General features: G+C 37.6%; 4 protein-coding genes across 6 annotated transcripts; 2 read left to right on the forward strand and 2 right to left on the reverse strand.

Moving 5' to 3' along the window:
• The first annotated feature begins 4948 nt into the window (after positions 1 to 4948).
• LOC103524806 (parkin coregulated gene protein homolog) lies at positions 4949 to 7975 on the forward strand. Its single transcript, XM_008489839.2, has 4 exons — positions 4949 to 5122; positions 5592 to 5763; positions 6164 to 6313; positions 7581 to 7975. Exons 1-4 carry the CDS (start codon positions 5042 to 5044, stop codon positions 7751 to 7753), a joined length of 576 nt encoding a protein of 191 aa, XP_008488061.1. The 5' UTR covers positions 4949 to 5041; the 3' UTR covers positions 7754 to 7975.
• A 514-nt stretch (positions 7976 to 8489) lies between these two features.
• LOC103524825 (periodic tryptophan protein 2 homolog) lies at positions 8490 to 21559 on the reverse strand. Its single transcript, XM_017449757.2, has 11 exons — positions 21341 to 21559; positions 20532 to 20644; positions 19670 to 20036; positions 19182 to 19309; positions 18717 to 18892; positions 15624 to 15831; positions 14954 to 15161; positions 14128 to 14276; positions 9750 to 9897; positions 9031 to 9187; positions 8490 to 8674 (listed from the first exon to the last, which is right to left on the reverse strand). Exons 1-11 carry the CDS (start codon positions 21356 to 21358, stop codon positions 8490 to 8492), a joined length of 1857 nt encoding a protein of 618 aa, XP_017305246.1. The 5' UTR covers positions 21359 to 21559.
• On the reverse strand, positions 16422 to 27198 carry LOC108254598 (zinc finger protein 684-like). Of its 3 annotated transcripts, XM_026820105.1 has the most exons (4): positions 27088 to 27198; positions 25912 to 26598; positions 24985 to 25583; positions 16422 to 16948 (listed from the first exon to the last, which is right to left on the reverse strand). In XM_026820105.1, the coding sequence occupies exons 2-3, from the start codon at positions 25922 to 25924 to the stop codon at positions 25063 to 25065; spliced, it is 534 nt and encodes a 177-aa protein (XP_026675906.1). In that variant the 5' UTR covers positions 25925 to 26598; positions 27088 to 27198; the 3' UTR covers positions 16422 to 16948; positions 24985 to 25062. The 3 variants fall into 3 exon arrangements, with proteins under 3 accessions (XP_026675906.1, XP_017305249.1, XP_017305252.2); XM_017449763.2 differs by lacking the exon at positions 16422 to 16948 and having other exon boundaries at positions 24744 to 25583; XM_017449760.2 differs by lacking the exon at positions 16422 to 16948 and having other exon boundaries at positions 24490 to 26598.
• Positions 22864 to 24535, forward strand: LOC103524807 (tctex1 domain-containing protein 2). Its single transcript, XM_008489840.3, has 3 exons — positions 22864 to 23055; positions 23764 to 24031; positions 24212 to 24535. The coding sequence occupies exons 1-3, from the start codon at positions 22943 to 22945 to the stop codon at positions 24257 to 24259; spliced, it is 429 nt and encodes a 142-aa protein (XP_008488062.1). The 5' UTR covers positions 22864 to 22942; the 3' UTR covers positions 24260 to 24535.
• Positions 27199 to 27752: the final 554 nt, after the last annotated feature.

Raw genomic sequence — 27752 nt, forward strand, 5'->3', positions numbered from 1 at the left:
CCTGTCTATAAAGACATTTCCCTTGAAAACACAAAATTTGGTAAGTGCCTATAAAGATACTAACACCAATTTTTCGCGTCGAATCGGCAGCGGGATTAGCTACCGAAAATAAAAAATAGTAAGACAGGATATTAAGATAGACAGGATAGATACCTACTTACTTACTTACCTATCTATCAATTACCGGAGGTTGTCAACACGTCAACGATCTAACAAGCGAGACAAACTAAAATTTAACTTTGATGACAAGTGAGAAAATTGATATATTAATACAAAAAGTAATGAAATCCTTGTTTATTTCCGACGGACGATGCAAAACGGAGCTTCAAACGGTCATCGCATCAATGGGCATTATAAATTTGACATTAGATTGATTGATTTGTTTATTTACCTATATTATGTTCATAAATAAATAAATAAGCTAGTACTCAAATTTGATTTATCTTTTTTATTATGATTGGTATCCTCTTATTATAGGTATTTCCCATGAGTAGTATTGGGTAGGGTGAGTGTAGCACCTATGGTCAGGTTAAGGATTTTTTGCATGTTAAAAAAATCGTACCTGCTAGACCGTTATAGCTACAGAGCGCGGAGCAGGCGTGTGTCCTGGAATGGAGAGGAAATACCCAAGTGACCCTAGATTTTGATAGAGGAGGAAAAGGAGAGAGAGGAGAAGAAGAAAAAGAAGAACTAGCAGAAGAGGAGGAGGAAGAAGAAGAAGAAGAAGAAGAAGAATGGAGAAAATAGAAACAGCAAGAATATGATATTTGATGACGAAGGGGACAACATCAGTGGTCGTGTTAACACTTACCATACTGTTAGACAAAAAGTCATTGCAGCAAGCGAAATAGATGAAGCCTGAAGGTGTGTCCAAACATAGTGTCGACCGACGGGTGAATCTATGTTGTCCAGGTAGTGTGGACCGTTCAGTCAACATTGATCGACAGCCGGTTGACTATGGGTGCGGTACGATACCTTATCAGTCAAAGCGCTGCCCCTCACGAAAAGTACGTGTGTACTTTGCTCTCGGTATTGTAATTGTACCTAATTTGTTTATTTGCATCAATAATTATAGATTACAATATTGCAAGGGTAAAATAATACACAAAAGAAGGTGTAAAATGGAAAACTCTGCCTTGTTTGGTTTGGGGGGGGGGGGACATTTGTAAAAATTTTTCAATGGGATACAAGGGTGGTTCGATCGTACCATATCTTTTCAGATTCCCTTTGCGTCCGTAGCTCAACTGTCGAAATTCACCTGGGAAAGAGTCGAATTCTTACTTTACTGAGACTCTAAAGTTGTGTCCACACATAGTCGACGACTCGACGGCCGACTATGTGTGGCCAAAGCTGTTGATGTCAAATGAACCCGTCCACACTGTTTCGACAACATAGATTCACCTCGTCGATCGTCGGCCGTCGACTAGGTGCTATGTGTGGACACATTAGCTAAATCCCTAGGTTCTATGTGTGGACACATTAGCTAAATCCCTAAGTAATGTTCAGCAACGTTTCGTGTGGTTGGTTGAAAAACAGTTGATCAAGTTTTTTTTTTCTTTAAGAGGTTTGACAGAGGGAAATGTAACTGCTATGGTCTTATCGTCCCGAAATCGAAGAGCGAAGGAAGACAGGATAGGAGAAAGCCAGCCGTTCCGAGAACGAACATTACAACACCACGATGTCAGAGTTGGAACACATCACATGCCTTCAGACACATTCCATTTGTCAAAGGTCAAAAGGTTTTCTTTCCTAGCCCTTGGTATCAATTTAATTTGAGCGGCTCTGCGATATCACAAGTTCCCATTGAATCACTGAGTTAAGCAACCTTGCACTTGAGCCAAATGGGTGACTATCTGGGCAATCACGTGCTTCTGGCTTTTCCCGGCATCAGTCGGGCTGGGTGAGTTACCCGCAGGTAGCTTATTGCCGAACGGACGGTAAAATTACCGTTTCTAAAAACCTTCTCAGTTATACACTGTACAGTGACGTTAAAAACCTTGACACTCTTGGCAGTTTTAGCTATCTTGGGAAAAAGATCTGTGACCTTTGTTCTACTTACCGTTCTCATGCGGGCAAATAATTTAGGCGGTAGAAATTTGGTGTCGTCAAACTGACAAGAACTGGTCCCAACACACAGGAAAAACACCAGCGCTAACTTACGAGTGGTAATAAAATCGATTTAAAAAATACCGGTAAATCGTGAACTTTGACGTCACGGCATACGCTCCCGTAGGCGATGATGTCACATCAAATGTCCCGAGCAAAGCTCCCTCGCAGGCAACGCATTAATGTGTTTGTGCGCATACGTTTCTGCGCATTTCTTTCTGCTCCTACACAAGCGTACTTGCATACTTGCGGTATTTAGCAAACGAAAAAAGCAACTGCGTGAAGTCTGACGTCACACATCTTTGAACTCTTTCATTAGAACGGAAAATAAAAATTGAATTTTTGACCTTTTACAGTTATTTTTTCGGAGTTTTGACCTCGGATTTGGATCGCTCTTACTGAAAGTCAATCGCATTTACCTACCTGGGGAACTTGACGGAAAAAGAGGTTATTTTCGAGTTAAAGCGGTAATTACCCCGGAAGCCCGAAGTAATTTTCAACGGAAAAAAAAGTAACCCCCAAGAGTTATTTCCGAGAAAAACTCGGAAAAACTATACCTGCCTTATGCAAAACACACCGCAGACAACTGTACGTGTCTTTCTACATACCTCCTTACATTATGTCATAGAAAAACGATTTTCCTTCAAGCCTACCCATCAATTACCTACCTACCTACATACCTACCTATACTGTACCAGTCCATAGACAACGTAAATTATTTACGCAGATAATTGCGAAGTGCCTGAGGGAAAAGTAAAAACACAACGCTTAATTAGCTATGAAATATCATGATGATTCATGACATCATGACCATATACCTCTTGACTAATTAGTTAGGTACTATCCATTTATTTCTAATTTTTACCCATTTGCAACTGCTCCATTATAAAGAATCTCTCGAAAGATTTGTTCAATTTTTATTAAATTTGGACACATTATCCAGCCTAGTTAGCTTGGAGGGTAGTACAAAAATCCTGCTGGCTCATGGGGTCAGTCGAATCCCGCCCGGGCCAACAGATAAGGTTCGTTCTCGGAACGGCTGGCTTTCTCCTATCCTGTCCTTCTCCTCTCTTAGATATGACCTCCGTAGGTACAGACAGTTCCCTCTATCAAAACCCTTGAGAAAAAAAAGCAAGACTGCCTTGTAAGTCCCGGGTTCAATTCCCACCCGGGCGGATTATATCCTAAACAGGAAAGGTTCGTTCTTGGAACGGCTGGCTTTCTAAATATTTTATCCTTCTCTATTCGATTTCAGGACGATAAGATCTCCGTTGTTACAGTTCCCGAGATGAAACTTTTTTTTTCAAGTAGGTAATACAACTTGTTACTTTTTTTTCAAGTAGGTAATCCAACTTGTTACTTATTTTTCAAGTAGGTAATTCAACTTGTTACTTTCTTTTTTCAAGTAGGTAATCCAACTTGTTACTTTTTTTTTTCAAGTACCTACTTGAAAAGAAAAGTAACAAGTACCTACTTGTTATTATTATTTTTTTTTCAAAGTAGGTAATCCAACTTGTTACTTTTTTTAAAAGTAGGTAATCCAACTTGTTACTTTTTTAAAGTAGGTAATCCAACTTGTTACTTTTTTTCAAGTAGGTAATCCAACTTGTTACTTTTTTTTTCAAGTAGGTAATCCAACTTGTTACTCTTTCATTCTTTTTTCATGTAATCCAACTTGGTACTTACATTTTGGCCAGGTCGCTATATTTCTTGTTCAGGTTGCGTTGCAAATGTACTGCAGAAGTTGGAAGACAGTTTACATAGGTAAGTAGGTAGGTACCTACTTAAATAGAGTTACAAATTGTTTACGTGCATTGGCGGCGCGCGGCACATTAATACCTATAACGTGACCTAGAAACTTAGAAAAAAAAGCGTAGGTAGATAGGATAGGTGGTACCTTTTGAGGAAATGCACGTCACGAGAGAGAGAGAGAGAGAGAGAGAAAGCTATGGCAGAGATTGTTTATTCGTTGCCAAGGAGATGGCTTATAATTCTGCCTGCAAAAAATTCAAATTCCTTCACACAGTACCTACCTACAACCTACCTGCCTAGTACAATAAACATTTTACTTAAATTATTGTCTCTGCTGTTCAGAACGTTTTGTATAGTGAAATCAAAATTTTAAAATGGCATAGCTGATACTAGCGATCGATGTCAGCAAGTCAACATGGTAGGTAAACATTGTGGGAAATGAGATTTTATTAAAATATTTGGAAAATCCTACAATGCTAGACAAAAGAATTACCTAAGTGACCCACTGTTGTGGTAAATATTTGGAAAATCCTACAATACCAAACAGAAGTTTCATAGTGTTTTAGCCATTTTCTTTGACAATATGGTATATGCAACGGAGTCGAAACACAAAAAGAATGGAGGTAAGTTGTGGTAAGCCCTATTAGGTAGTTAATTAAGTAGGTACAGGAAGAATCTATTAAAAAGGTATACCTATAGGAGGTGGGTAGGGTTTGACCTATTTTTATTACCTACCTAGGTAAAAAAAAATTCATCGCCAACATTTGGTGAAGCCAAATGTAGGTTAAGATGGTGGTTATTCACAGGGCTAGGCTTGTAAGCGAGTGTTTCTTTCTACAGCCTAGCCCTGTGAACTACCACTCCCCCTGGTTTGGGGAAATGGCAAAACACTTCTAAATGTTTCACTCTTCGTTTTAGGACAGTAGTAATCACTTTTCAATTTTTCATTCTTAGTTTTAAGACAGTGGCAATCACTTTTCAATTTTTCATTCTTCGTCATTGTTCGTTCGTTTTCTTTTCAGAGATCGTGTGTCATCGGGCCAGGGACCTCCAATATGGCCGCCGGCCGTCATTACCGGGCCCCGTCGTTCCGGCCTTCAGCCTCCAAACCCACCAGAAGAATACCATCACCGGCGCCCCTCCTAAGTGCGTCCCTAAGGATAAAACCTACGACTATACGTCCATGTTTCGAACTTACTACTCGCGGGGCGACTTCCCCATTGCTATGGAGTTCAAGAGTGTTGGAAACAAGATCTCATGGAAGGTGAGTGTCTGTAATAGGGAGTATAGCGACACCCTGTAGATTAAAATGGTCTTCTAACTTCGAGACCCAAATCTAAAGAGAAAATGTATTTATTTTTTTTAAAAAAAAGAAGAGGTTTGATAGAGGGCACTACAACTACGAAAGTCTTATCGTCTCGAAATCGAAGAAAGAAGGACAGTCGCTCCGAGAACGAACCTTACCTGTTTATAGGATAAAGTTCGCCCGGGCTGAAATTGAACCCACAATCTACTACTTTGCTTACGAAGTGAACTTTCCAAACTCACTAGGCTGACTCCCAGCTGTTCCCAGAACGAACCCTATCTTTGTAAAAGTTCGCCCCAGGCGGGAATCGAACCCACGACCTAGCCCTTGCGCGGCGGACGCGCTACCCTCCAAGTTAACTAGCCTGCCTCCCAGTGTCCAATGTGATAAGACCGAGCGTCCCAAGAAAATCCTTTCTCTATTTCAGGAAGACATAAAGACCCTCAACTACCAGTACTATCTGCCCATATTTTTTGACGGTCTCCGTGAGACTGAATATCCGTACAAATTCTTCGCTTCCAAAGGCATTCACGATCTTCTGGAGAATGGGAAGGACAAAATCGTACCCGTGTTACCCCATCTGATCCTGCCTATCAAAAGTAAGTGTACCGTTTTGTACTCCTTTGATAAAATTATAGGTATGACTTATGGGGGGGGATGAACGATTGAGAGAAAGCAGTGATAGCATGGATCACAGACGTCACTGAAGATAAGCAACGTTACGATTGGTTCGTATCCACATAAGTAGGTGCCCATCTGGGTACTCGCATGCTACTGGCTTTCTCCTATCTCCACTCAGGCTGGATGAGATTAATGTAAAGAGGCAAGTAGCTTGTCGCCCAATGGTGGGTACAACCCATTTCAAGAGAAGACGTAAGTTGTTAAAAGTGACGTCAAACCCCTATACCCCAATGGCAGACTTATGTGGTCTACTGAAGGCAATTACGGATTAGCCAAAAAACAGTACAGCTACTCTTTCATAACCTAATTCTCTTCCAGATGCCCTGAGCACCCGAAATCCAGAAGTGATCTGTGAAACACTCAAAGTTCTACAACACCTGGTAACATCATCCAGCATGGTAGGAGAAGCCTTGGTTCCCTACTACAAGCAGATTCTACCTCATCTCAACATGTACAAGGACTTGAATAGTAAGTTCCAAATAGAAAACTTATTGTGGGTTTCACCAATCTTCTTTTTAGTCCCCAACACCGCGTTAACATTACAGCTCGGACAAATAAAATGGAACTTAGGTAACCCATAACAGCCGAACTTTTTTTTTTCTTTCATTGGATCTTGCTAAAATTTAACCACTACTAACTCCAGACCGGTACAGGTAAATATGTCAAATGATATTGAAAATAGTAGGATTTTTTTTCTGACTAAAAGACTAAAACCCGATGCACTCTGACGTGGAGCGACTGAGATATCAGCGAAAAAGAGAGTAGGGTTAATCAACCCTCATCTCAACATGTACAAGGACTTGAATAGTAAGTTCCAAATAGAAAACTTATTGTGGGTTTCACCAATCTTTTTAGTCCCCAACACCGCGTTAACATTACAGTTCGCACAAATAAAATGGAACTTAACCCATAACAGCCGAACTTTTTTTTTCTTTCATTGGATCTTGCTAAAATTTAACCACTACTAACTCCAGACCGGTACAGGGTAAATATATCAAATGATATTGAAAATAGCAGGATTTTTTTTTCTGACTAAAAGACTAAAACCCGATGCACTCTGACGTGGAGCGACTGAGATATCAGCGAAAAAGAGAGTAGGGTTAATCAAGTTTTGTGCGACTTTAATGTAGGCCTCGGCTCGCATGGGTTAACAGGTTGTTAGCCTAACAGACCTTCTAGGAGGTGAAAAAATACTGGCGAAATCCAACCTGAGGTGATTTCAGCCACCCTACAGTTAACTTGGAGGGTAGCGCATCTGCCTTGTAAGCGCTAGGCCGCGGGTTCGATTCCCGCCCGAGGCGGATTTTATCCTGATGGGATAATGTTCGTTCTCGGAACGGCTGGCTTTTTCCTATCCTGTCTTCCTTCTCTCTTCTTTTATCCTGATGGGATAATGTTCGTTCTCGGAACGGCTGGCTTTCTCCTATCCTGTCTTCCTTCTCTCTTCGATTTCGCGATAAGACCATAGCAGTTACAGTTCCCTCTGTCAAACCTCTTAAAAAAAAGATAAGGTTCGTTATCGAAACGGCTGGCTGGCTTAAAGGATATACCATACTCCTTAAAAGTACATTAGCACAAAATATTGGATAAGGTTCGTTATCGAAACGGCTGGCTGGCTTAAAGGATATACCATACTCCTTAAAAGTACATTAGCACAAAATATTGGACACGGCCCTGATAAAAAACTTGAAAAATCAATTTATTTAAGCCATTCCATTATCTCCTGTATTTCCAGAAAACACAGGGGACGCTATAGACTACAGCCAGATGAAACGGGAGAACATCGGGGACCTTGTACAGGAAACTCTACAAATCCTGGAACGACATGGTGGTGAAGATGCCTGTATCTACATCAAGTACATGATACCCACGTATGAATCCTGCATACTCCGATACACGGTCAACTAAATCAACTGATGTTGGAATTGGATAGTGGACAAAATTGTCAGCTAGTGTTGTAACACGATAGTGGGCAAAGTAGATGTTGCTAATTGTCAACAAATCAACAAATTTTTAGACAATAAACTGGATGTTGTTACTTTGCATTATATTTCAGTATACTTTCCATGAAGGTCCGTTTCCACTTGGCAATGTTCTTTTAATAAAAGAAATACAAAAAAAAAAAAAAAAGAAAAAATGAAATTTAATGAAACAGTAAAAACAATAACCTTTTTTAGGCAGTATAAGAGGAAGTTGTAATTACTAAGGTCTTATCGTCCCGAAATCGAAGAGTGAAGGAGACTTCTTCTTCTTTGAGTGCCTATCCGTTCCGAACGTTGGCGATCATCATGGCTATATTTATCTTGTTGGTGGCAATCCGGAAAAGTATCCGGGTTGCGAAGGAGACAGGATAGGAAAAAGCCAGACGTTCGGAGAACGAACCTTATAACTTATAAGTATATCCGCCTGGGATAAAGTCCGCCCCGGGCGGAAATAGAACCCGCAATCTTTCATCACACATAGCTGACTCTAAATCCACCGTGTATGGAGAAATGACCTAATGATCAATTCCTTTGCATTAGTACACAACATCATTAACTTAATATCATTAAAGTACCTACCTACCTACCTAATGTTTCATTGCTTTTTTTTTTCTTCAAAGAAAGTAATAAGTCCAGGGCATACTCATCCACCCAACTTCCACTTACTTGGCCTTCAGCGATTGTTCCCGGGTCACCAAATCCGTGTCCAGCCGTCCCGAGTCTAAATCTCTTCTAGCTTCCACACTCCCCACCTGAGCAGCACTTTCCACATCAAACATAATCAGCTGACCGTCCAGTGTTGCCACGACTATCTCCGTACCGTCCGGCTTGTAGGCGACACATAGAGCTGGCAACATCGGAAAATTAAATATAAATTAATCTAAAGGTTAAAAGTCCTTTTTGTTATTATTGAAATAAATTATTATTTTAAGATGTTTGACAGAAGAAACTGTAACATTAGAGATCTTATGATCAAGGAATCGAAGAGGGAAAGAGCACAGGATAGGAGAAAGTCAGCTGTTCCGAGAACGAACCTTATCTGTTTAGGATGAAATCCGCCCGGGGCGGGAATCAAACCCACGACTTCGACTTCGCACTAAAATAAATAATTGAAAAAGAAGACACAATACACAACAGGGTTTCGCGATGGCCATCCATCCAGACACACACCGCTCTCGACGTAGCTTAACTCGAGTGACTTACCATCCGAAAGCAACTGTATCGTTTCATGTTGAGTGTCGGTTTCCACTGCATTCCATAGTTTGACTGTCTTGTCCCAGGATGCGGATACCATTCCTGTGCTGGACAGGACGGGACTGAATTCAATGCAGGATACAGGACCCTCGTGACCCGATAATACCTGGGAAATAAAATGGGTGCACACCGAATTGATACTTGAACTCAATGAGAAAAAGAAATGCTGAGAATAGTCTTTTCCTACACAAAAAGCTGAGGCTTAAGTGCAGGGGCAAACAGTCCCAAAAGATGGGTTAAGCTTATACGAATCTACTACGTACTACAGTATTACACCCAACCCACTCAAATTGGTAAATTTTCTTTTCGTGTTGAATATTTGTGCCAAATTTCATCGAAATCGGGCAGACCGTTCGAGAGATTTAGTGAAACAAATAACAGAAAAAAAAAAAAAAAAAAAAAAAATTCTAAATTTAAAACGATCTTTTTTTAAAATTTTCCGAGTATTATTTAACGTTTTTTCAATAATTAAATAACAGTTGTGCGAGAGTGTGGGCTATTGGTATACATAGGCTAGGTCTGTTTGTGTCCTTTGTCATTGCGGTTATATTAGATCTTTTGTTGCTTTATAGTTCAAACTTGGTTCAGGTTCATACTATAGTTCAAACTCACTTCTTTTGCAATATTATCTATCTAAGAAGAACAATATTTTTAGAGTTTCTACTAACCTCTAGAAGTCGGCCTAGTTTCATGGACCAGATGTATATCTCAAATACATCCTGACCTCCTGCTGCTACAAACTCACTGGTAGAATCCAATGTCAAACAGTTTAGCTGTACAGGACGAGGTGTTGTAAATGTACGGAAGTTACGATACCTGATGGAGAATAGAAATAATGTTAGGTACTGTGAGAAAATAAGTACGAAGTTTTAGAGGTTGCCTAGGTTACGTCCTGAAGCTGTTTCCCCCGCACTCCCCCGTGCTGTGTGGAAAGTGTTTTATTTGAATACCTTCTTATCTATCATGGGCCGTGGAAGTAAGAAGTTCAAGAATGATGATAGTGTAATCGAGATTGATGAAGACAAAGACAATGGGGAAATGGAATGTACGGAAGTTACGATACCTGATGGAGAATAGAAATAATGTTAGGTACTGTGAGGAAATAAGTACGAAGTTTTAGAGGTTTGATAGAGGGAACTGTAACTGCTAAGGTCTTATCGTCATAAGACCCTTATAATCGAAACTTAAAGCTCCTAACCGGAATCTAAAGTTCATAAATCAGCCTTCAAAATTCATAGTAACCCCTAAAATTCTCAATCGGGTCTAAAGTGAAAAATAAACTTCAAATTAAAACAAAAGAAAATATGTGATTTTCGTATTGATTTTATTTTACTGAACAAGATCACAGGAACAATAAACGGAGGCCAGCCATCTGCTGCTTACATTTTTTCAATAAAAGTAATATTATTACCATTACCATTACCATAGACAGAACTGTAACTGCTAAGGTCTTATCGTCATAAGACCCTTATAATCGAACCTTAAAGCTCATAACCGGAATCTAAAGTTCATAAATCAACCTTCAAAATTCATAGTGGCCCCTAAAATTCTTAATTGGGTCTAAAGTGAAAAATAAACTTCAAATTAAAACAAAGGAAAATATGTGATTTTCGTATTGATTTTATTTTACTGAACAAGATCACAGGAACAATAAACGGAAGCCAGCCATGTGCTGCTTACATTTCCATTGAATGGTTCTTCTCAGGTTTCGCTCTACATTTCACCGAATGTTCAAAGAAGACGCCTCTCTTTCAACAAAAAATTTAGATCTCCATTAAATTTGACATTTCACTTTCATCGACCTGATATACAAAACAGAACGACTTGGGTTATGGATGTTATTATCATATTATCTCTCAAGTCTGCTTCAACTGTTCAACATTTCCGCTTCCATTGCTCAACCTTCTTGCTTTTCCTTCAAAGCTTTATTTTCATTCCTCATCCATTTAATTCGACGTTGCATTTTCTTGAACACATCTAATTTAATTTCAAATTTTCTTTGGATGTCTCTTCCTTCTCCATTTTCACCTGCCAACTCTTCACATCCCATCTCCACCATTTCGTTAGGTATCCCACTTGCTTGGCCGTGTCGATAGAAAATGGCGGTGGCTTATCTACACCACCATTAGTATCAGTGGCCGCTTTATCTCCGTTATCCTTCATGACGTGTTAAAGCTGCTGGCTATGGGTAAGTTCTCAGAGTTTGCATAAGACTGGGATAGTTAGGTATGTTCTCAGATTGCATATTAGGTATAAACCTGGGATGTATGAATTTGGGATGATGGAATGATAGATAATTACCTCGGCTAGAGAGCGGACAGTCAATGCGATGTCCCGGGTTCGAATATTCTCCAGAACATGAATTATAAGACCCTGTTCATTCAGTTTGAGTGACATCATCAGAGCTGTGAAGAAGAAAACATAATTATTATGTGCAAGTGCATAAACTGTTGAGATAATGGGACTACATGTCCTAATTCGACAGTCTAAATAAAGCACTAATATCTAACTCATTATGTGCATATCTTGCAATTCACTTTTGTTGTTTTAGCGGCTCTAGCCTTTGCCGAATGGTGATGGCAGAATAAAGAAAACACATCTTTTTTTTTATCTGCCATATACCGTTGTGATGGTCTCTGGCCATGATTAATTCACTTTTGACTTTGGAGTCACTTTTACTAGGTCGATTGACTTGAAACTTGGTACACTTGTGTATTTTGGATAACAATGTGATAGTGAGGGATATTAATTATTATGTGCAAGTGCATAAACTGTTGAGATAATGGGACTACATGTCCTAATTCGACAGTCTAAATAAAGCACTAATATCTAACTAATATCTATAATATCTTGCAATTCACTTTTGTTGTTTTAGCGGCTCTAGCCTTGCCGAATTATGATGGCAGAATAAAGAAAACACATCTTTTTTATCTGCCATATACCGTTGTGATGGTCTCTGGCCATGATTAATTCACTTCTGACTTTGGAGTCACTTTTACTAGGTCGATTGACTTGAAACTTGGTACACTTGTGTATTTTGGATAACAATGTGATAGTGAGGGATATTCTATCAAATAGATAAGGCTCGTTCCAGGAACGACTGGCGTTTTCCTATACTGTCCTTCTCTTTTCGATTTCGGAGCGATAAGACCTCCGTTGTTACAGTCCTCGCTTCAACAAACCTCTATTTTTTTTTACTAGAGAAATCTTACTTTTAGCAATAAAAGATCTTACCTTTAGCATAGTCCTTGTCAGCCAAAGCTTCCTTGACAGACTGAGGTGTAATGCTAATGTCTAACAGGAACGGATCAAACACATAGCCGGAGGCCAGGGAGTAAATGTGAACCCCCTCGGTGGTGGCTGCCACCCATGCCTGGCCTGAAATAGAAAATAGCAAAATTTTAAGAATTCAGAATAGGGCGAAGAGACTTGCTTGAAAGCGCTAGGTCCCTGGTTCGATTCCTCCCCGGTGAAATTTATCCTAAACAAACAACACCTAGTAGGTATCCCACTCGCTTGGCCGTGGCGATAGAAAATGGCGATGGCTTATCTTCACCGCCATTAGTATCAGTGGCCGCTTTATCTCCGTTATCCTTCATGACTGTTTCATTTCCATTTCCCATCCACTATTTTTATCATCTCCACATCCCATCTCCACCATTTCGGTAGGTATTCCACTCGCTTGGCCGTGGCGATAGAAAATGGTGGTGGCTTATCTACACCGTCATTGGTATCAGTGGCCGCTTTATCTCCGTTATCCTTGATGACTGTTTCATTTCCATTCACCATCCAAAATTTCTATCATCTCCACATCAGCAAATTTCATTTCCATTTGCGGTCCGTTTATTCCGATGTTGTATTTTCTTGCACACATCTATTTTCATTTCCATTTTTCATTGGATGTCTCTTCTTTAATCTTTATGCCATCTCACCTCCACAACATCACATTAGGTATTCCACTTTCATTTCCAGTCCGTTTATTCCGATGTTTCTTCCCTTCAACTGCCATCTCACCTCCACAACATCACATTAGGTATTCCACTTTCATTTCCAGTCCGTTTATTCCGATGTTTCTTCCCTTCAACATTTTCTTTTTCACTTCCATAGGTACTTCTTTTCTATTCGATTGTTCTCCCATTTCCATCTCTCATAAACCATCTCCACATGCCATCTCAATTCCGCACTATCACATTAGATATTCCACTTTCATTTCCATTTGCTGTCCGTTTATTCCGATGTTTCTTCCTTTCAACATTTTCTTCTGATTGTTTCTCACATTTCCATCTCTCATCCACCATCTCTTCTCACCTCCACACTCCATATCCATTAGGTATCCCACTTGCTTGGCGGTGGTTTTTTTTCACCGCCATTTTTATCAGTGGTTCCTTTATTTTCTTGAAAGAATGTTTCCATTATCACATAATGTGTGATCACAGTTATAGGTAAACTAAACCTCTTAACAAAGCGAAACATTGCGATTCTTGAAATAAACTTGAAGATCACTAGAGCACAATAAATCACCGATAAAAATGTTCGATATTTTAAGAATGAATTGTTTTTCACAGGTAAATTCACTGGCTAGCGATGACTTTTTTTTTTGTTTTAGTGGCCATAATAGTTACTACAGGTGGCTAGTTCGGGACTTTATCAAAGTCATGCATCGTATGATTTACGATTAGTTTTAGTGGCCATAATAGTTACTACAGGTGGCTAGTTCGGGACTTTATCAAAGTCATGCATCGTATGATTTACGATTATTCGGTGGTGTAGTGGTCAACACGCTCGCCTGGTAAACAGGAGGGCGTGGGTTCAATATCAGCCGAGGTACGGAATTTTATTCTCAATATAATTTGAGAATTTGACCACAAAAACACTAGCAGCCTACTGCTGGAGTAAAGGGACTTTCAGTCCTATGCGAGCAGTATAAATAAGCACTATTTGGATAATGATTCAACTTTTGGGTCCTTCTTTGATGACACTGTTTCAAATGCTAGCATCATTAATTTATCAGCTGTTAGTGTCAATCTTTACTATTAAGGTTCTTACCTAGTCAGGTCGAAAGCGCGTACTGTTCCGTCCACACTGGCCGAGAGAACAAACTTGCGTGTATTACTGAACTGGACTGCTGATACGGGAGAAGTGTGTTCCGAGAACGTCACAAAACAGAATCCCGTGTGTACGTTCCAAAGTTTAACCTGATGGGGGACAGAAGACGTAAAGCAGCGTGAATGTAGCTACAACAACTGCTACATTGTACGCTTGTGGTCTATGCCTATGCCACAGCAGGCCCATCCTGTACTATGTCCCTCATTCAATTGATTTGAATGTCGCTAAGGAGGTTAACTGATGTGAATATAGGAAGCAAACTGGTGTTGAATACACCGCGCCGACCCTATTTAAATAGGAAAAGGCTAGGAAGAAGAAGAGACACTGATGTTGAATATAAGAAGTAAATTAACTTACTACAGAGAATATACTTACAACAAAACATTTTGAAAGTAGTATTGGTCACTTTATCTACTTCACTTATCCCTACACTGTTGATATGGACCGAGTCTTCGATAATGTACAAGACGTTGTTTGTTCGATTGGTAGGTTTTGGTTGTTCGTTCATTCTGTTTTTGTTTTTCTCTTTTTTTTTTTAGGGTCCACAGTCCTTTGAATTCAACCTACCTTTCCATCTTCGCCACCCGAGGCAATAAACTGGCCATCATGCGAGTAACACACACTGGACACTGCATTGGATCGATAATGTACAAGATACTTTGTCTTTGTTTGTTTGGTAGGTTGGTTGTTTGTTTGCGTATTTGTTCGTTCGTTTGTCTGTTCGTTTTTTTTCCTTAGGGTCCACAGTCCTTTGAATTTTACATACCTTTCCATCTTCGCCACCCGAGGCAATAAACTGGCCATCATGCGAGTAACACACACTGGACACTGCATTGGAATGACCTTGCTGTTTGAGTACATAGGTTTCACTCTGCCATTCCCACACTAGGAGTTGACCCCGCTCAGAGCAGCCTAGTGCCAACCAATCACCGGTTGTGTTGAATTGAACCGTGGATATTGCACTTTCGGATATACTGAAGGAGAAACGAAAAAGAAAAGGTTGAGTACGCATTGGCTTTCAAAAAATATGGTGACCTTTTGGCACAGGTGAATTGGTTCCCGCCGAAAAAGAGGTGAGAATGTAACAGCTAATAATGAAGGGCTACCTACATTTTTTTTTTTAAAGAAGTTTGACAGAGGAAACAATGGAAGTCTTATGGCCATGAAATTGAGGAGAAAAGGAGGATAAGGTTAAAAGGATATGAGAAAATCAGCCGTTCCGAGAATAAACCTCATCTGTTTAGGATAAAGTTCGCCCCAGATGGGAATCACACTGTGACTTAAACCTTAGCTTAGAAAGTAGGCGCGCTAATTTCTGAACTAACCAAGTTGGCTACATCGACAGTCTGACCTCTCTTGACTAATTTTTCAGCAAGCTCTTGCCCTCACTTAGACAAACAGAAGGAATTTGGTAAACAAAAAGTAAAGTTGCTTACCTCAGTGAATGAATCAAGTTGACATCGGGCATTTCAAGCAAATAGAACGACCCATTGGAAAAGCCCACGACCAACACCTTCGTACTCTTATGATAATTAGCGCAGGTTATTTTGGCTGCTTTATCCTCGTTGAAATCATTCAGATAGTGACGGCCTAGTCGCTTGTAGTTCAACTTCTCATAGGAGCTGTCAGTGGATTCCTCTTCAGCTGAAAAAGGAAGGGTTTCATTAGTGAAAAGCAACCTCCGTAGCCGAGTGGGTATCACACTAGGCCTGAACGCCGGAGGTTCGATTCCGGACGGTGTCGAAGTTTTTTCTGCTCTGTGCTTGAAGTTCGGGGTGCACTCAGCCTCGTAAGGACAATCGAGTAACGACCAGTGGCGGCATTGCCAGTGTAAAAAGATTCTTGAAAGATGGAAATTAATTCCAAAGGAAGCACTTAGTAATGCTGTGACATCCACAAAAAGTTGTGAAAATACTGCTTTAACACAAATTCACAATTTGATTTGATGGATGGAGCATTAAGTATTTCTTTAAAGATCTCAATAGATGTCTCATTTTCTCTCTCCCTGATTTCAGGAACATTTGGTGTGTCATGCCTCTGTGATTGCCCTGTATTACTACTGAATCTCATTGGAAATTAATCACCTGGGTTAGAATAATGTACATCATAAACACCTGTTTACTTTCTTTACCTATAGGAAGGAAAGTAATATATTTATAATAGTACAAAGCACACTTTCAGTTTTATGTTTTTTAAGGTTTACATTGTCCACATTATCACTTTTTTTAGAAATATTTTTAGGTAAAGAAAAAATAGTACTCAGGGCTGTATTTAGGAGAGGGGCCAACTTGAGTGGGGAAAGGTGTAGAAGAAAAAGAGTGTAGGCCAGACCACGAAAATTTTGAGCATCCACTTTGACAAAATCCTGGATACGACCCTGATAGTACTAGATTTCAACTGATCTCATTAAGTTAAGTTTTATTTTTACTTAAAAATCTAAGACAAAATCTGACAGTTTTCAATGTTATTTCAATATTTCTGGAGAACCAATTAAGAAAATGATAAGTTCAAGGGGAGATTTTGTACCTATAAAGTATTACGAAAATCTAAATAGATATATAGGTATATTTAGATTTTTTAATTATACAGTAAAGAACATTAAATTTTACACTTATTGTACACTAAGCTCAAAAGAGTACTTCAGTAGGGTAAATAATAATTTTCTTACACATAATATATATTATTGTTCTGTTAATATTGAAAAGTTTCTTCCTTCTTCTATTAATAAATGACACTTTTTATAATATTAAATTAAAACTTGGTACTTTTTCTTTTTAACAGATCTCATATTTTAGGAGATTTTGTACCTATAAAGTATTACGAAAATCTAAATAGATATCTAGGTATATTTAGATTTTTTAATTATACAGTAAAGAACATTAAATTTTACACTTATTGTACACTAAGCTCAAAAGAGTACTTAAGTAGGGTAAATAATAATTTTCTTACACATAATATATATTATTGTTCTGTTAATATTGAAAATTTTCTTCCTTCTTCTATTAATAAATGACACTTTTTATAATATTAAATTAAAACTTGGTACTTTTTCTTTTTAACAGATCTCATATTTTTTGGGAAACATAATTTATATTTTAAACATGTATATCATATCACATTTTATTGGTCCTCTTCAAATTCATTCTCATCTTTAAACTTCACACATTCATCCAAAACATTTTCCAAATCATGTTTAACAAATGTAAGAAGCTGTGAGTTGTCTGAACTTTCCACATATTCAAGTATTTTAGAAAAGAGTTCACTGATGTCACATTTTAATCTTCTGTTCATTTTTCCTGAATGAATATTATCATTATGTTTGTATTCCATTACACTGTTGAGTGGGATGATGTAGGTACCTGTAGTATTCAAAGGATCTTGTGTAGTTTCACATTCTTGTTTTACTTGAGATCCAGTACGATCAACAGCACTTTCTTGAATATTCTCATCAATTTGCACACTTCCTACTACTAAATTTGAGTTATTTTCTTCTAACATGTTTTCAGTTTGAATAAATTCATTTTGTTGATAATGTGCTAGTGTGCCGGTGTCGAAGTTTTTTCTGCTCTGTGCATGAAGTTCGGGGTGCACTCAGCCTCGTAAGAACAATCGAGTAACGACCAGTGGCGGCATTGCCAGTGTAAAAAGATTCTTGAAAGATGGAAATTGATTCCAAAGGAAGCACTTAGTAATGCTGTGACATCCACAAAAAGTTGTGAAAATACTGCTTTAACACAAATTCACAATTTGATTTGATTGATTGAGTTTTATTATTTAACAAAAAGAGTGTTAAATTTTGACTTGACAATTTTGCATTGCCAAAAACACCCTTTTCAGATTTTTTCGATGACAAAGTTTGATTGATTGAGTTTTATTATTGAACAAAAAGAGTGTTAAGTTTTGACTTGACAATTTTGCATTGCCAAAAACACCCTTTTCAGATTTTTTCGATGACAAAATGGAGCAATGCTTAGTGACATTTTGACCTCATTTCATCAGTTGGCGACTTGGCAATGTTTCGCTACCCTCCAAACTAACTAGACACCTCATCTTTTAATCGGGATTTCAACCAGCTCCTGAGTTGTCCTCAGTGGCCTGAATTTGATGACAATGCTTAGTTACATTTTGACCTCATTTCATCAGTTGGCGACTCGGCGATGTTTCGCTACCCTCCAAACTAACTAGACACCTCATCTTTTAATCGGGATTTCAACCAGCTCCTGAGTTGTCCTCAGTGGCCTGAATCCTAAAGCACGGATTGTGTGCCAGAGGCTGGCTACAGATTCTAGGAAATCTACAGTATTCAAAACTTCTCAAGCATGTGTTAGGTACTCACTTCCTGATGTTTTGCTACCCTCCAAACTAACTAGACACCTCATTTTTTGGTCGGGATTTCAACCAGCTCCTCAGTTGTCCTCAGTAGCCTGAATCCTAAAGCAAGGATTGTGTGCCAGAGGCTGGCTACAGATTTTTAGATTCTAGGAAATCTACAGTATTCAAAACTTCTCAAGCATGTGTTAGGTACTCACTTCCTGTCTCTGCTTCTACACCTTCATTCCTCAGTTCTCCACTGGTTAGGTCTACTTCATCTTCACTTTGGTCTTCATCTGAAGATTTCTTCTTTTTGCCTCGAGGAGGTTCGTGTGTGAACGGGCTGAGATCCGAAGGTTCAATGTTGGCTTCCCAAATGCAAAGGGTTCCATCCCTGAGAAATAATTTTAGACATAAGTAGGTAGGTAGGTAGATAATATGTAATTTTGAGGATTGTAAGACGAAAATGTAAGAAGGAATAACTCACTGAAAATGTTCTGAGGTAGAAACTTCCAGTTTAACATATCTCTCTCTCTTTCTTTCTCTCTCTCTTTTCTTTATGTCTGTGTCTCTCTGTCTGTCTGACTTGCTCTCTCTCCCTCCCTCCCTCCCTCCTCATTTGTTTAAGGAATAAATTAATCATCCACTTGTTTAGACTGTCTATTATCCTCTTATATTCTTACCTACTGACAGAGGTCAGGTCCAGAGATTTTGACTCAAACACAATGCATCTGATACAGTCTGAGTGACTGCTGAATGAATAGACAAAGAAATTGCGAAACTTCTGAATCCCATGCAGCCGAACCGAGCCCTAGATAATATGTAATTTTGAGGATTGAAAGACGAAAATGTAAGAAGGAATAACTCACTGAAAATTTTCTGAGGTAGAAACTTCCAGTTTAACATATCTCTCTCTCTCTTTTCTTTATGTCTGTGTCTCTCTGTTTGTCTGACTTGCTCTCTCTCCCTCCCTCCTCATTTGTCTAAGGAATAAATTAATCATCCACTTGTTTAGACTGTCTATTATCCTCTTATATTCTTACCTACTGACAGAGATCAGGTCCAGAGATTTTGACTCAAACGCAATGCATCTGATACAGTCTGAGTGACTGCTGAATGAATAGACAAAGAAATTGCGAAACTTCTGAATCCCATGCAGCCGAACCGAGCCATCTTTATAGCCCACAGCCAGTATGTTTGAGTCATCGGAGACAGCCAGGTAGATTGCTTCCTCCGCTGTATTCTCATAGACACGAGCCAAGTGGAACTGCACATACTCTCCATTGTAAAGCCCGGGAGATTTGAACACAAACACAGTGTTCTCTTTAGCTACTATCAAGTGCATGCCATCGGGTGTGAATGTGATAAAGTTGACTGGTCTATTGAACCGATGGGTGTGGATGACGGTCTGGCTGACCATGGAAATGATGGAGGCATCTCCTTTCTCGTTGACAGCAACCAGAGTGGAATTGTTGGGGGACAGGGCCAAATGCTCAAAGTTGAATGAGCTTTCTATGCACAGGGTTTTGGATTTGTTGCTGAAAAATTAAGTAGATATATGTTTAGAGTACCTACCTATATTGGACTTTCTGACCAGAAAATTAGTACCTAAGGTGGATATTTAACCTTACAAAATGGCCTTCTACTATACAATCTTTCAATGTTTCATGACACTTCTCATGGCCCCTAATTTCCAAATTTGATGTCATTTCTTACTTTTTTGATTATTATTATTATTTTTACTAATTTATGAAACAAGTTTATAAATACAAATAAAAAAAGCCTATTTTTTCAAAGACACAATTTTGTTAAACAAAATGGCCTTCTATTACTTCCCATGGCACTTCTCATGGCCCCTAATTCCCAAATTTGATGTCATTTCTTACTTTTTTGATTATTATTATTATTATTATTTTTACTAATTTATGAAACAAGTTTATAAATACAAATAAAAAAAGCCTATTTTTTCAAAGACACAATTTTGTTAATATATCTATTCATATATTACCAGAAAACATGTCTAGCTGACTTACTTTTTCAAATCATAGATCGTGATTTTGTTTCCAACAGGACTAATGACACTATTGCCATCTTTTGTGAAGACAAGATCACCCTTCCTATACACTGTACCGAGAAGATTAGAAAACTGAAAACAAAAGCACATAATTACTTATCAGTTGGATTTTTTCTTTTTAATTTATTTACTTATTTAATGATAGGCTATACATGCTAGACAATACTCATTATTCAAGAGGTAAAGTGGAAGAAATCTTGGAAACCTCTGGGGTTTCATGTTGTTGTTGTAGCGGCTTTAGCTTTCGCCGGATGGCGATAGCAGAATAAAGAAAAGATGTCTTTTTGTATCTGCTATACACCGGTACTCATTATTCAAGAGGTAAAGTGGAAGAAATCTTGGAAACCTCTGGGGTTTCATGTTGTTGTTGTAGCGGCTTTAGCTTTCGCCGGATGGCGATAGCAGAATAAAGAAAAGATGTCTTTTTGTATCTGCTATACACCGGGGTGATGGTCTCTAGCTCTAGCCATGTTAAATTGGCTCGCTCGTCCTGAACCGCAGTCAACCATCGTGAGGACTTGTACTTGGTCTTTAAAAGGAGAGAGAACCCTTTGAGGAACTGCCAGGTTGCTAGGCTGGTTAGGGTTAGCTGTTATCCTCCCTGTTTATAGTCCCACAGCCAGATGCTAGTCTTCTCTCTGTTTAACGTCCCCTAGCCAGACAGGGGGGTTTCATGCAGCCCATTGATCATCAGTTGAATCCCCATAAGTGGAACTGAAAAATGGCAGCTTCCTAATTGATCATAGCAGTTGATGGAATATATCTCACCTTGAATGCAAACTTCATTGTGACTTCAGTTCCTTCTCAAAGTGTTTCGATGCAGTGGGTTTGGTTTTTTGGTGCACTCTAAATGTTGAACCTGGATTTTAGGAGTCAAAAGAGTGTGATTGAATGGAAATCAACTAGGATATCATGCCTTTAAATGCAATATTAAGGGTTCCAAATAAATCCAGAAATTTCAGCACTTTTCCACTTTTTTGTCACATGTTAAACATGTTTACAAAAATTTGAAATTTCAATATTTCAAAATTTCGCGGTTTACGAAATCGATTACACTGAGATCGATTATTTTCAAACGATTAATCGATTTCATTCGATATCCACCGCGGGAACTTTTAAAAAATAAACAAATGGAAAATTTGAATTTGAAATTTTACAAAAATTTGAAATTTCAATATTTCAAAATTTCGCGGTTTACGAAATCGATTACACTGAGATCGATTATTTTCAAACGATTAATCGATTTCATTCGATATCCACCGCGGGAACTTTTAAAAAATAAACAAATGGAAAATTTGAATTTGAAATTTGTACTGTTTTTCAGTTTCTCTGTTATTGACATAAAGCATACTCTAAAAAACTCTCTTTTTAAAATTTGGGATTCAAAATGGAAAGAATTAAGCCCTAATAACTCCAAACTTAGAGAGGTAAAAGACACTATTTTTCCTTGGCCTTCATCCAACCTCAAAACTCATAGAGAAGAAATAGTCATCACTAGGCTTCGCATAGGACACTCTCGCTTAACTCACGGTTACCTTATGTCCAAAGATGATCCCCCTTCCTGTCCTTTCTGCCTATCTGAATTACTTACCATAAAACATTTACTGATTACTTGTACCTCAAACCGTTTACACTCTATTAGATCAAAACATAATTTTGGCAGCTCACTTTCTATAGCCTTAGGTGATAACACCAACAACCTGACCAATGTTATTTTGTTTCTCAAAGACATAGACCTTTACAAACATATCTAATTTTTTTTTTTATTATTATTATTATTATTATTTTTTTGATTTATTACCTTTTTTTTCTTTTTTTTTTCTTCTCCTACCACTCCCTTTCCTTGTCTTTAATCCACTCCTTTATTGACATTATTTCATCGCCACTTTACTACCTGGCTGCCTGATCAACTATTAATCGTACTCACAATGACCTGCTTCTGAATTCAACACACCCCCCGCCGTCTACAATCAGCGATCATCAAGACTCTATGTTCATCAAGCCCCAGCTGAAGTGGATATTGTGCAGTTACATGTGACCGCTTTGAAATTTGTACTGTTTTTCAGTTTCTCTGTTATTGACATAAAGCATACTCTAAAAAACTCTCTTTTTAAAATTTGGGATTCAAAATGGAAAGAATTAAGCCCTAATAACTCCAAACTTATTTTTACTGTTTTTCAGTTTCTCTGTGATGGAATATGGATTTTTCCTAGGGTTCTTTTAAGTTTTTAGCAAGAAGTTTCCTTATCACGATCATGTGTTGATTTTTAAATGGCTGACGAAGAAGTTTCTCTGTGATGGATTTTTCCTAGGGTTCTTTTAAGTTTTTAGCAAGAAGTTTCCTTATCACGATCATGTGTTGATTTTTAAATGGCTGACGAAGAAGGAGAAGGGGAATTGGTGTCCCCAAACACTGATATCCTGGATGCAGAAGTCGATGAAGCCCATCCTGATTTCAACATCAAGCCATCCCTGAAAGATAAGTAAGTCCAGAGTGTAGAAAGCTTCTCTCTTGTTCTCAGAAAAAGTATCCTTAGAAGGTAGGTATAGATATTATTCACAGAGACCTTCAGATTCTTCAGAGCTTTGTTTGCATGTACCATACTTACATGTATTTTCTGTAACCATGGAAGAAGACAAACACAACATTGAAATAGATGAACTGAGAGAGAGAGGGAAAAAAGAGGGTTATGTACCGGGTTGAGATGAGCTCGGACTAGGTGAGACAGGATATTGTTTCTACAGTTTGGCATGGGAGTGGTAACTTTCTCTCTTAGTCTCAGAAAAAGTATCCTTAGAAGATAGGTATAGATATTATTCACAGAGACCTTCAGATTCTTCAGAGCTTTGTTTGCATGTACCGTACATGTATTTTCTGTTACCATGGAAGAAGACAAACACAACATTGAAATAGATGAACTGAGAGAGAGAGGGAATAAGAGCCTTCCATCAGGTTGTGGTTATGTACCTGGTTGAGATGAGCTCGGACCAGGTTAGACAGGATATTGTTTCTACAGTTTGGCATGGGAGTGGTAACTGAAAAACAAGGCAAGTTTACCAACCTTGCCTTCCCCAACCCGGTACATAACCACAACCTCAGTTCCTTTTCTCTGTCACAAAGGATTAAAAAAAAAAAAAAAAACAGGGAGAGAAAAAATCAATTTCAGGTCCACTCATTCTCCACATTTCAGATTCAAACCTGGGAAAGCTAAAGAAATCATCAGAGCTGTACTGGAAGAGGAATTCAAAGACAAGCCCTATGACGGGAAGCAGTCAAATCAAATCGTGCAGAAACTTAGCAAGATTATCAAGTCCAAAGTTGAAGCAGTTACTCATCAGAATTATAAAATTGTCGTAGAAGTGACTTTGGTGGAGCAAAGAGGTGCAGGAATACGATCTGATTTGAAGTGCATCTGGGATTCCGATGCAGATGGGCTGGCTTCGGAGGTGTTCATTTCAGTAAGTATTATTCTACTATCAGTAAGTAAGTAAGTATTAAGAAGAAGAATGTCTTAAAAAAAAAAAAAAAAACTAGTTACATGTCCTCACAAAATGGGGTTGGGTAATTGAGGGATGGAGCATTAAATATTTCTTCAAAGATCTCAATAGATGTCTCATTTTCTCTCTCCCTGATTTCAGGAACATTTGGTATGTCATGCCTCTGTGATTGCCCTGTATTACTACTGAATCTCATTGGAAATTAATCACCTGGGTTAGAATAATGTACATCATAAACACCTGTTTACTTTCTTTACCTATAGGAAGGAAAGTAATATATTTATAATAGTACAAAGCACACTTTCAGTTTTATGTTTTTTAAGGTTTACATTGTCCACATTATCACTTTTTTTAGAAATATTTTTAGGTAAAGAAAAAATAGTACTCAGGGCTGTATTTAGGAGAGGGGCCAACTTGAGTGGGGAAAGGTGTAGAAGAAAAAGAGTGTAGGCCAGACCACGAAAATTTTGAGCATCCACTTTGACAAAATCCTGGATACGACCCTGATAGTACTAGATTTCAACTGATCTCATTAAGTTAAGTTTTATTTTTACTTAAAAATCTAAGACAAAATCTGACAGTTTTCAATGTTATTTCAATATTTCTGGAGAACCAATTAAGAAAATGATAAGTTCAAGGGGAGATTTTGTACCTATAAAGTATTACGAAAATCTAAATAGATATATAGGTATATTTAGATTTTTTAATTATACAGTAAAGAACATTAAATTTTACACTTATTGTACACTAAGCTCAAAAGAGTACTTCAGTAGGGTAAATAATAATTTTCTTACACATAATATATATTATTGTTCTGTTAATATTGAAAAGTTTCTTCCTTCTTCTATTAATAAATGACACTTTTTATAATATTAAATTAAAACTTGGTACTTTTTCTTTTTAACTTTTTCTTGGTACTTTTTCTTTTTAACAGATCTCATATTTTTTGGGAAACATAATTTATATTTTAAACATGTATATCATATCACATTTTATTGGTCCTCTTCAAATTCATTCTCATCTTTAAACTTCACACATTCATCCAAAACATTTTCCAAATCATGTTTAACAAATGTAAGAAGCTGTGAGTTGTCTGAACTTTCCACATATTCAAGTATTTTAGAAAAGAGTTCACTGATGTCACATTTTAATCTTCTGTTCATTTTTCCTGAATGAATATTATCATTATGTTTGTATTCCATTACACTGTTGAGTGGGATGATGTAGCTACCTGTAGTATTCAAAGGATCTTGTGTAGTTTCACATTCTTGTTTTACTTGAGATCCAGTAGGATCAACAGCACTTTCTTGAATATTCTCATCAATTTCCACACTTCCTACTACTAAATTTGAGTTATTTTCTTCTAACATGTTTTCAGTTTGAATAAATTCATTTTGTTGATAATGTGCTAGTGTGACTTCTTTGAGATGGTTTTGCTCTTCTAAGACTATGTTATTGTGGTCACTATTATGATTGATATGGTATGAGCTAGTGTCCATATTAATAACCTCATCTGTAAAATTAACATTTTCAATATAATGTTGGACAGTTTCAGTTGGAGGTCTTGTTTTACGGGAATAGTCTATTCTACTTCTCTTTAGTTTTAGTGCCTTGTGGTTATGTGTTTTATAGTAAGTGACTTCCACTGGTCCATAAAGAGTTTTTTTGCAACATATCCTAGAAGGACAGAAAAAATTTGGATTGGATTTTGTACTATGAGTTGAACTGGATTTATTCTGATAAACTCTTTTATCATATTGGCACTTGTAGACTGTATAGGAGACTCCATTAACATGCTTTACAACAGCTGTGAAATAATTACAATTGTAATCATCACTCACAGTAACAAGCCATTGGTGAAATTCTCTGTCACTTGCAAATGTTAAGTTCATCACTTCCCAGGCTGTTCCACTTCCTTCAAATGTAACATTATTTCCATGAGCAATTTTCACATGTTCAGCCAGGTCAGAACATTTTCTAAAGTAGGTTTTACAGTTGTCTACAAAACATTTCTGGTTCTTCTTATTAGTACAGACATTGAACTTGGTGTGTTTTTTCAAGGAGCATTTTTTACTAAATTGCAAGGCACAGTTTTGGCATTGAAATAATTTCATTTCAGTATCCTGGCAGCATTTGTTGTTTTTCTCATGTCTCTGATATGAATATTTTGAATTGAACAATTTCTTGCACATTTTACATTGATATTTTTTTGATTTTTCTTTAACATCTGGCTGCAAATGTTGACACCATTGTTCTGACTTGTTAAACACTTGATTGCATACAGAACAGGAGACATGTAAAGATTCATTTTGATTTTCTGTATAACATTGATTGTTTATTTTATGATCATCAGCCTCTTCCTTGGATTTAAATAAATTCAAACAATCACTGCATTGTAAATAAAAATCTGGTAACAAAGGTTCTGACATATTGTTGTTATCCATGATTGTAAATTAAGATCAAAATATAAAATAGGTAGGTATGTATGGGTTTTCTACTACATGGACATAAGTTCTTGCTAAGACAACCTGAAAATAAAAAAAAAAAAAACAATGTGTACATTAGATATTAGGATCAGCAAGTAAGATAGACTATGTATAATGTTACATTTTTTACTTGTAAAAAAAAAGGCCAGCCAAGTTATAGCTTTGAGGGTAGCATGTCTACGTACCTTGTAAGTGTTAGGATAAAATCCAGGGGCAATGTGTACATTAGATATTAGGATCAGCAAGTAAGATAGACTATGTATAATGTTACATTCTTTACTTGTAAAAAAAAAGGCCAGCCAAGTTATAGCTTTGAGGGTAGCATGTCTACGTACCTTGTAAGTGTTAGGATAAAATCCAGGGCAGATTTTATCCTAAACAGATAACGTTTGTTCTTGGAACAACTGGCTTTCACCTATCCTGTCTTCCTTCTCTCTTTGCTTTCTGGCTGTTAGGACCTAAGCAGGTAGTTCCTTCAATGAAGCCTATTAAAAAAAAAAAAAAATGTTTCCTGTGAACTTATCTCCTTACCTTAGAAAATAGGACACTTCAAAGTTGAACATTTCCAAGTTCACATAGCAGAAAGGACTTCCACTGTTGTCCTGTAATTCCTGATTTCCCTGTTCTTTTTCTTGTTTCTTGTTTTGCAAGTACAGGAAAAAGTTAAATTTTAATTTCAAATTTCGCGCTAGAAATTGAAAAGGAAAGTAAACATGTGTTTGATAACTCACCGCTTGATTCACCGTTGAGATTTCAAACACTCCCGGTCTGACGTCAATCATTACGCTGTTGCCAAGTCTGCATTTTTTCAGCCTGTTACCCTCTTTTTACAGGAATATTTTTCCTTCGAGAATAAAGTAGTAGGTAATTTAGTAAAAAGTAGTAAAAAGTAGTGAAAATCTCATCTCTTGAAGAAAGAATCTCAGAACTACAAGATGAACGCAACAGTATGGAAGTAAAAATACACAATGATGAAATCAGGATCAGGAATCTTATTGAAGATAATGAAGAGCAAATCAACCAATATGATCAAACTGTACTACAAAAGGAGAAAGAAATTGAAAAGTTTCGTACCATTGTTGAACGATTACATAAGGGCAAAGATGACGAAACAAGTGCTCTTCAATTAAAAATTGAAAAAGCAGAACAAGAAACTAATGCAAATCGAGCCTACATTAAACATCTTGAAGATGAGC

Source organism: Diaphorina citri, unplaced genomic scaffold, assembly GCF_000475195.1.
Source record: "Diaphorina citri unplaced genomic scaffold, Diaci psyllid genome assembly version 1.1 scaffold122, whole genome shotgun sequence".
Taxonomy (NCBI): Eukaryota; Metazoa; Arthropoda; class Insecta; order Hemiptera; family Psyllidae; genus Diaphorina; species Diaphorina citri.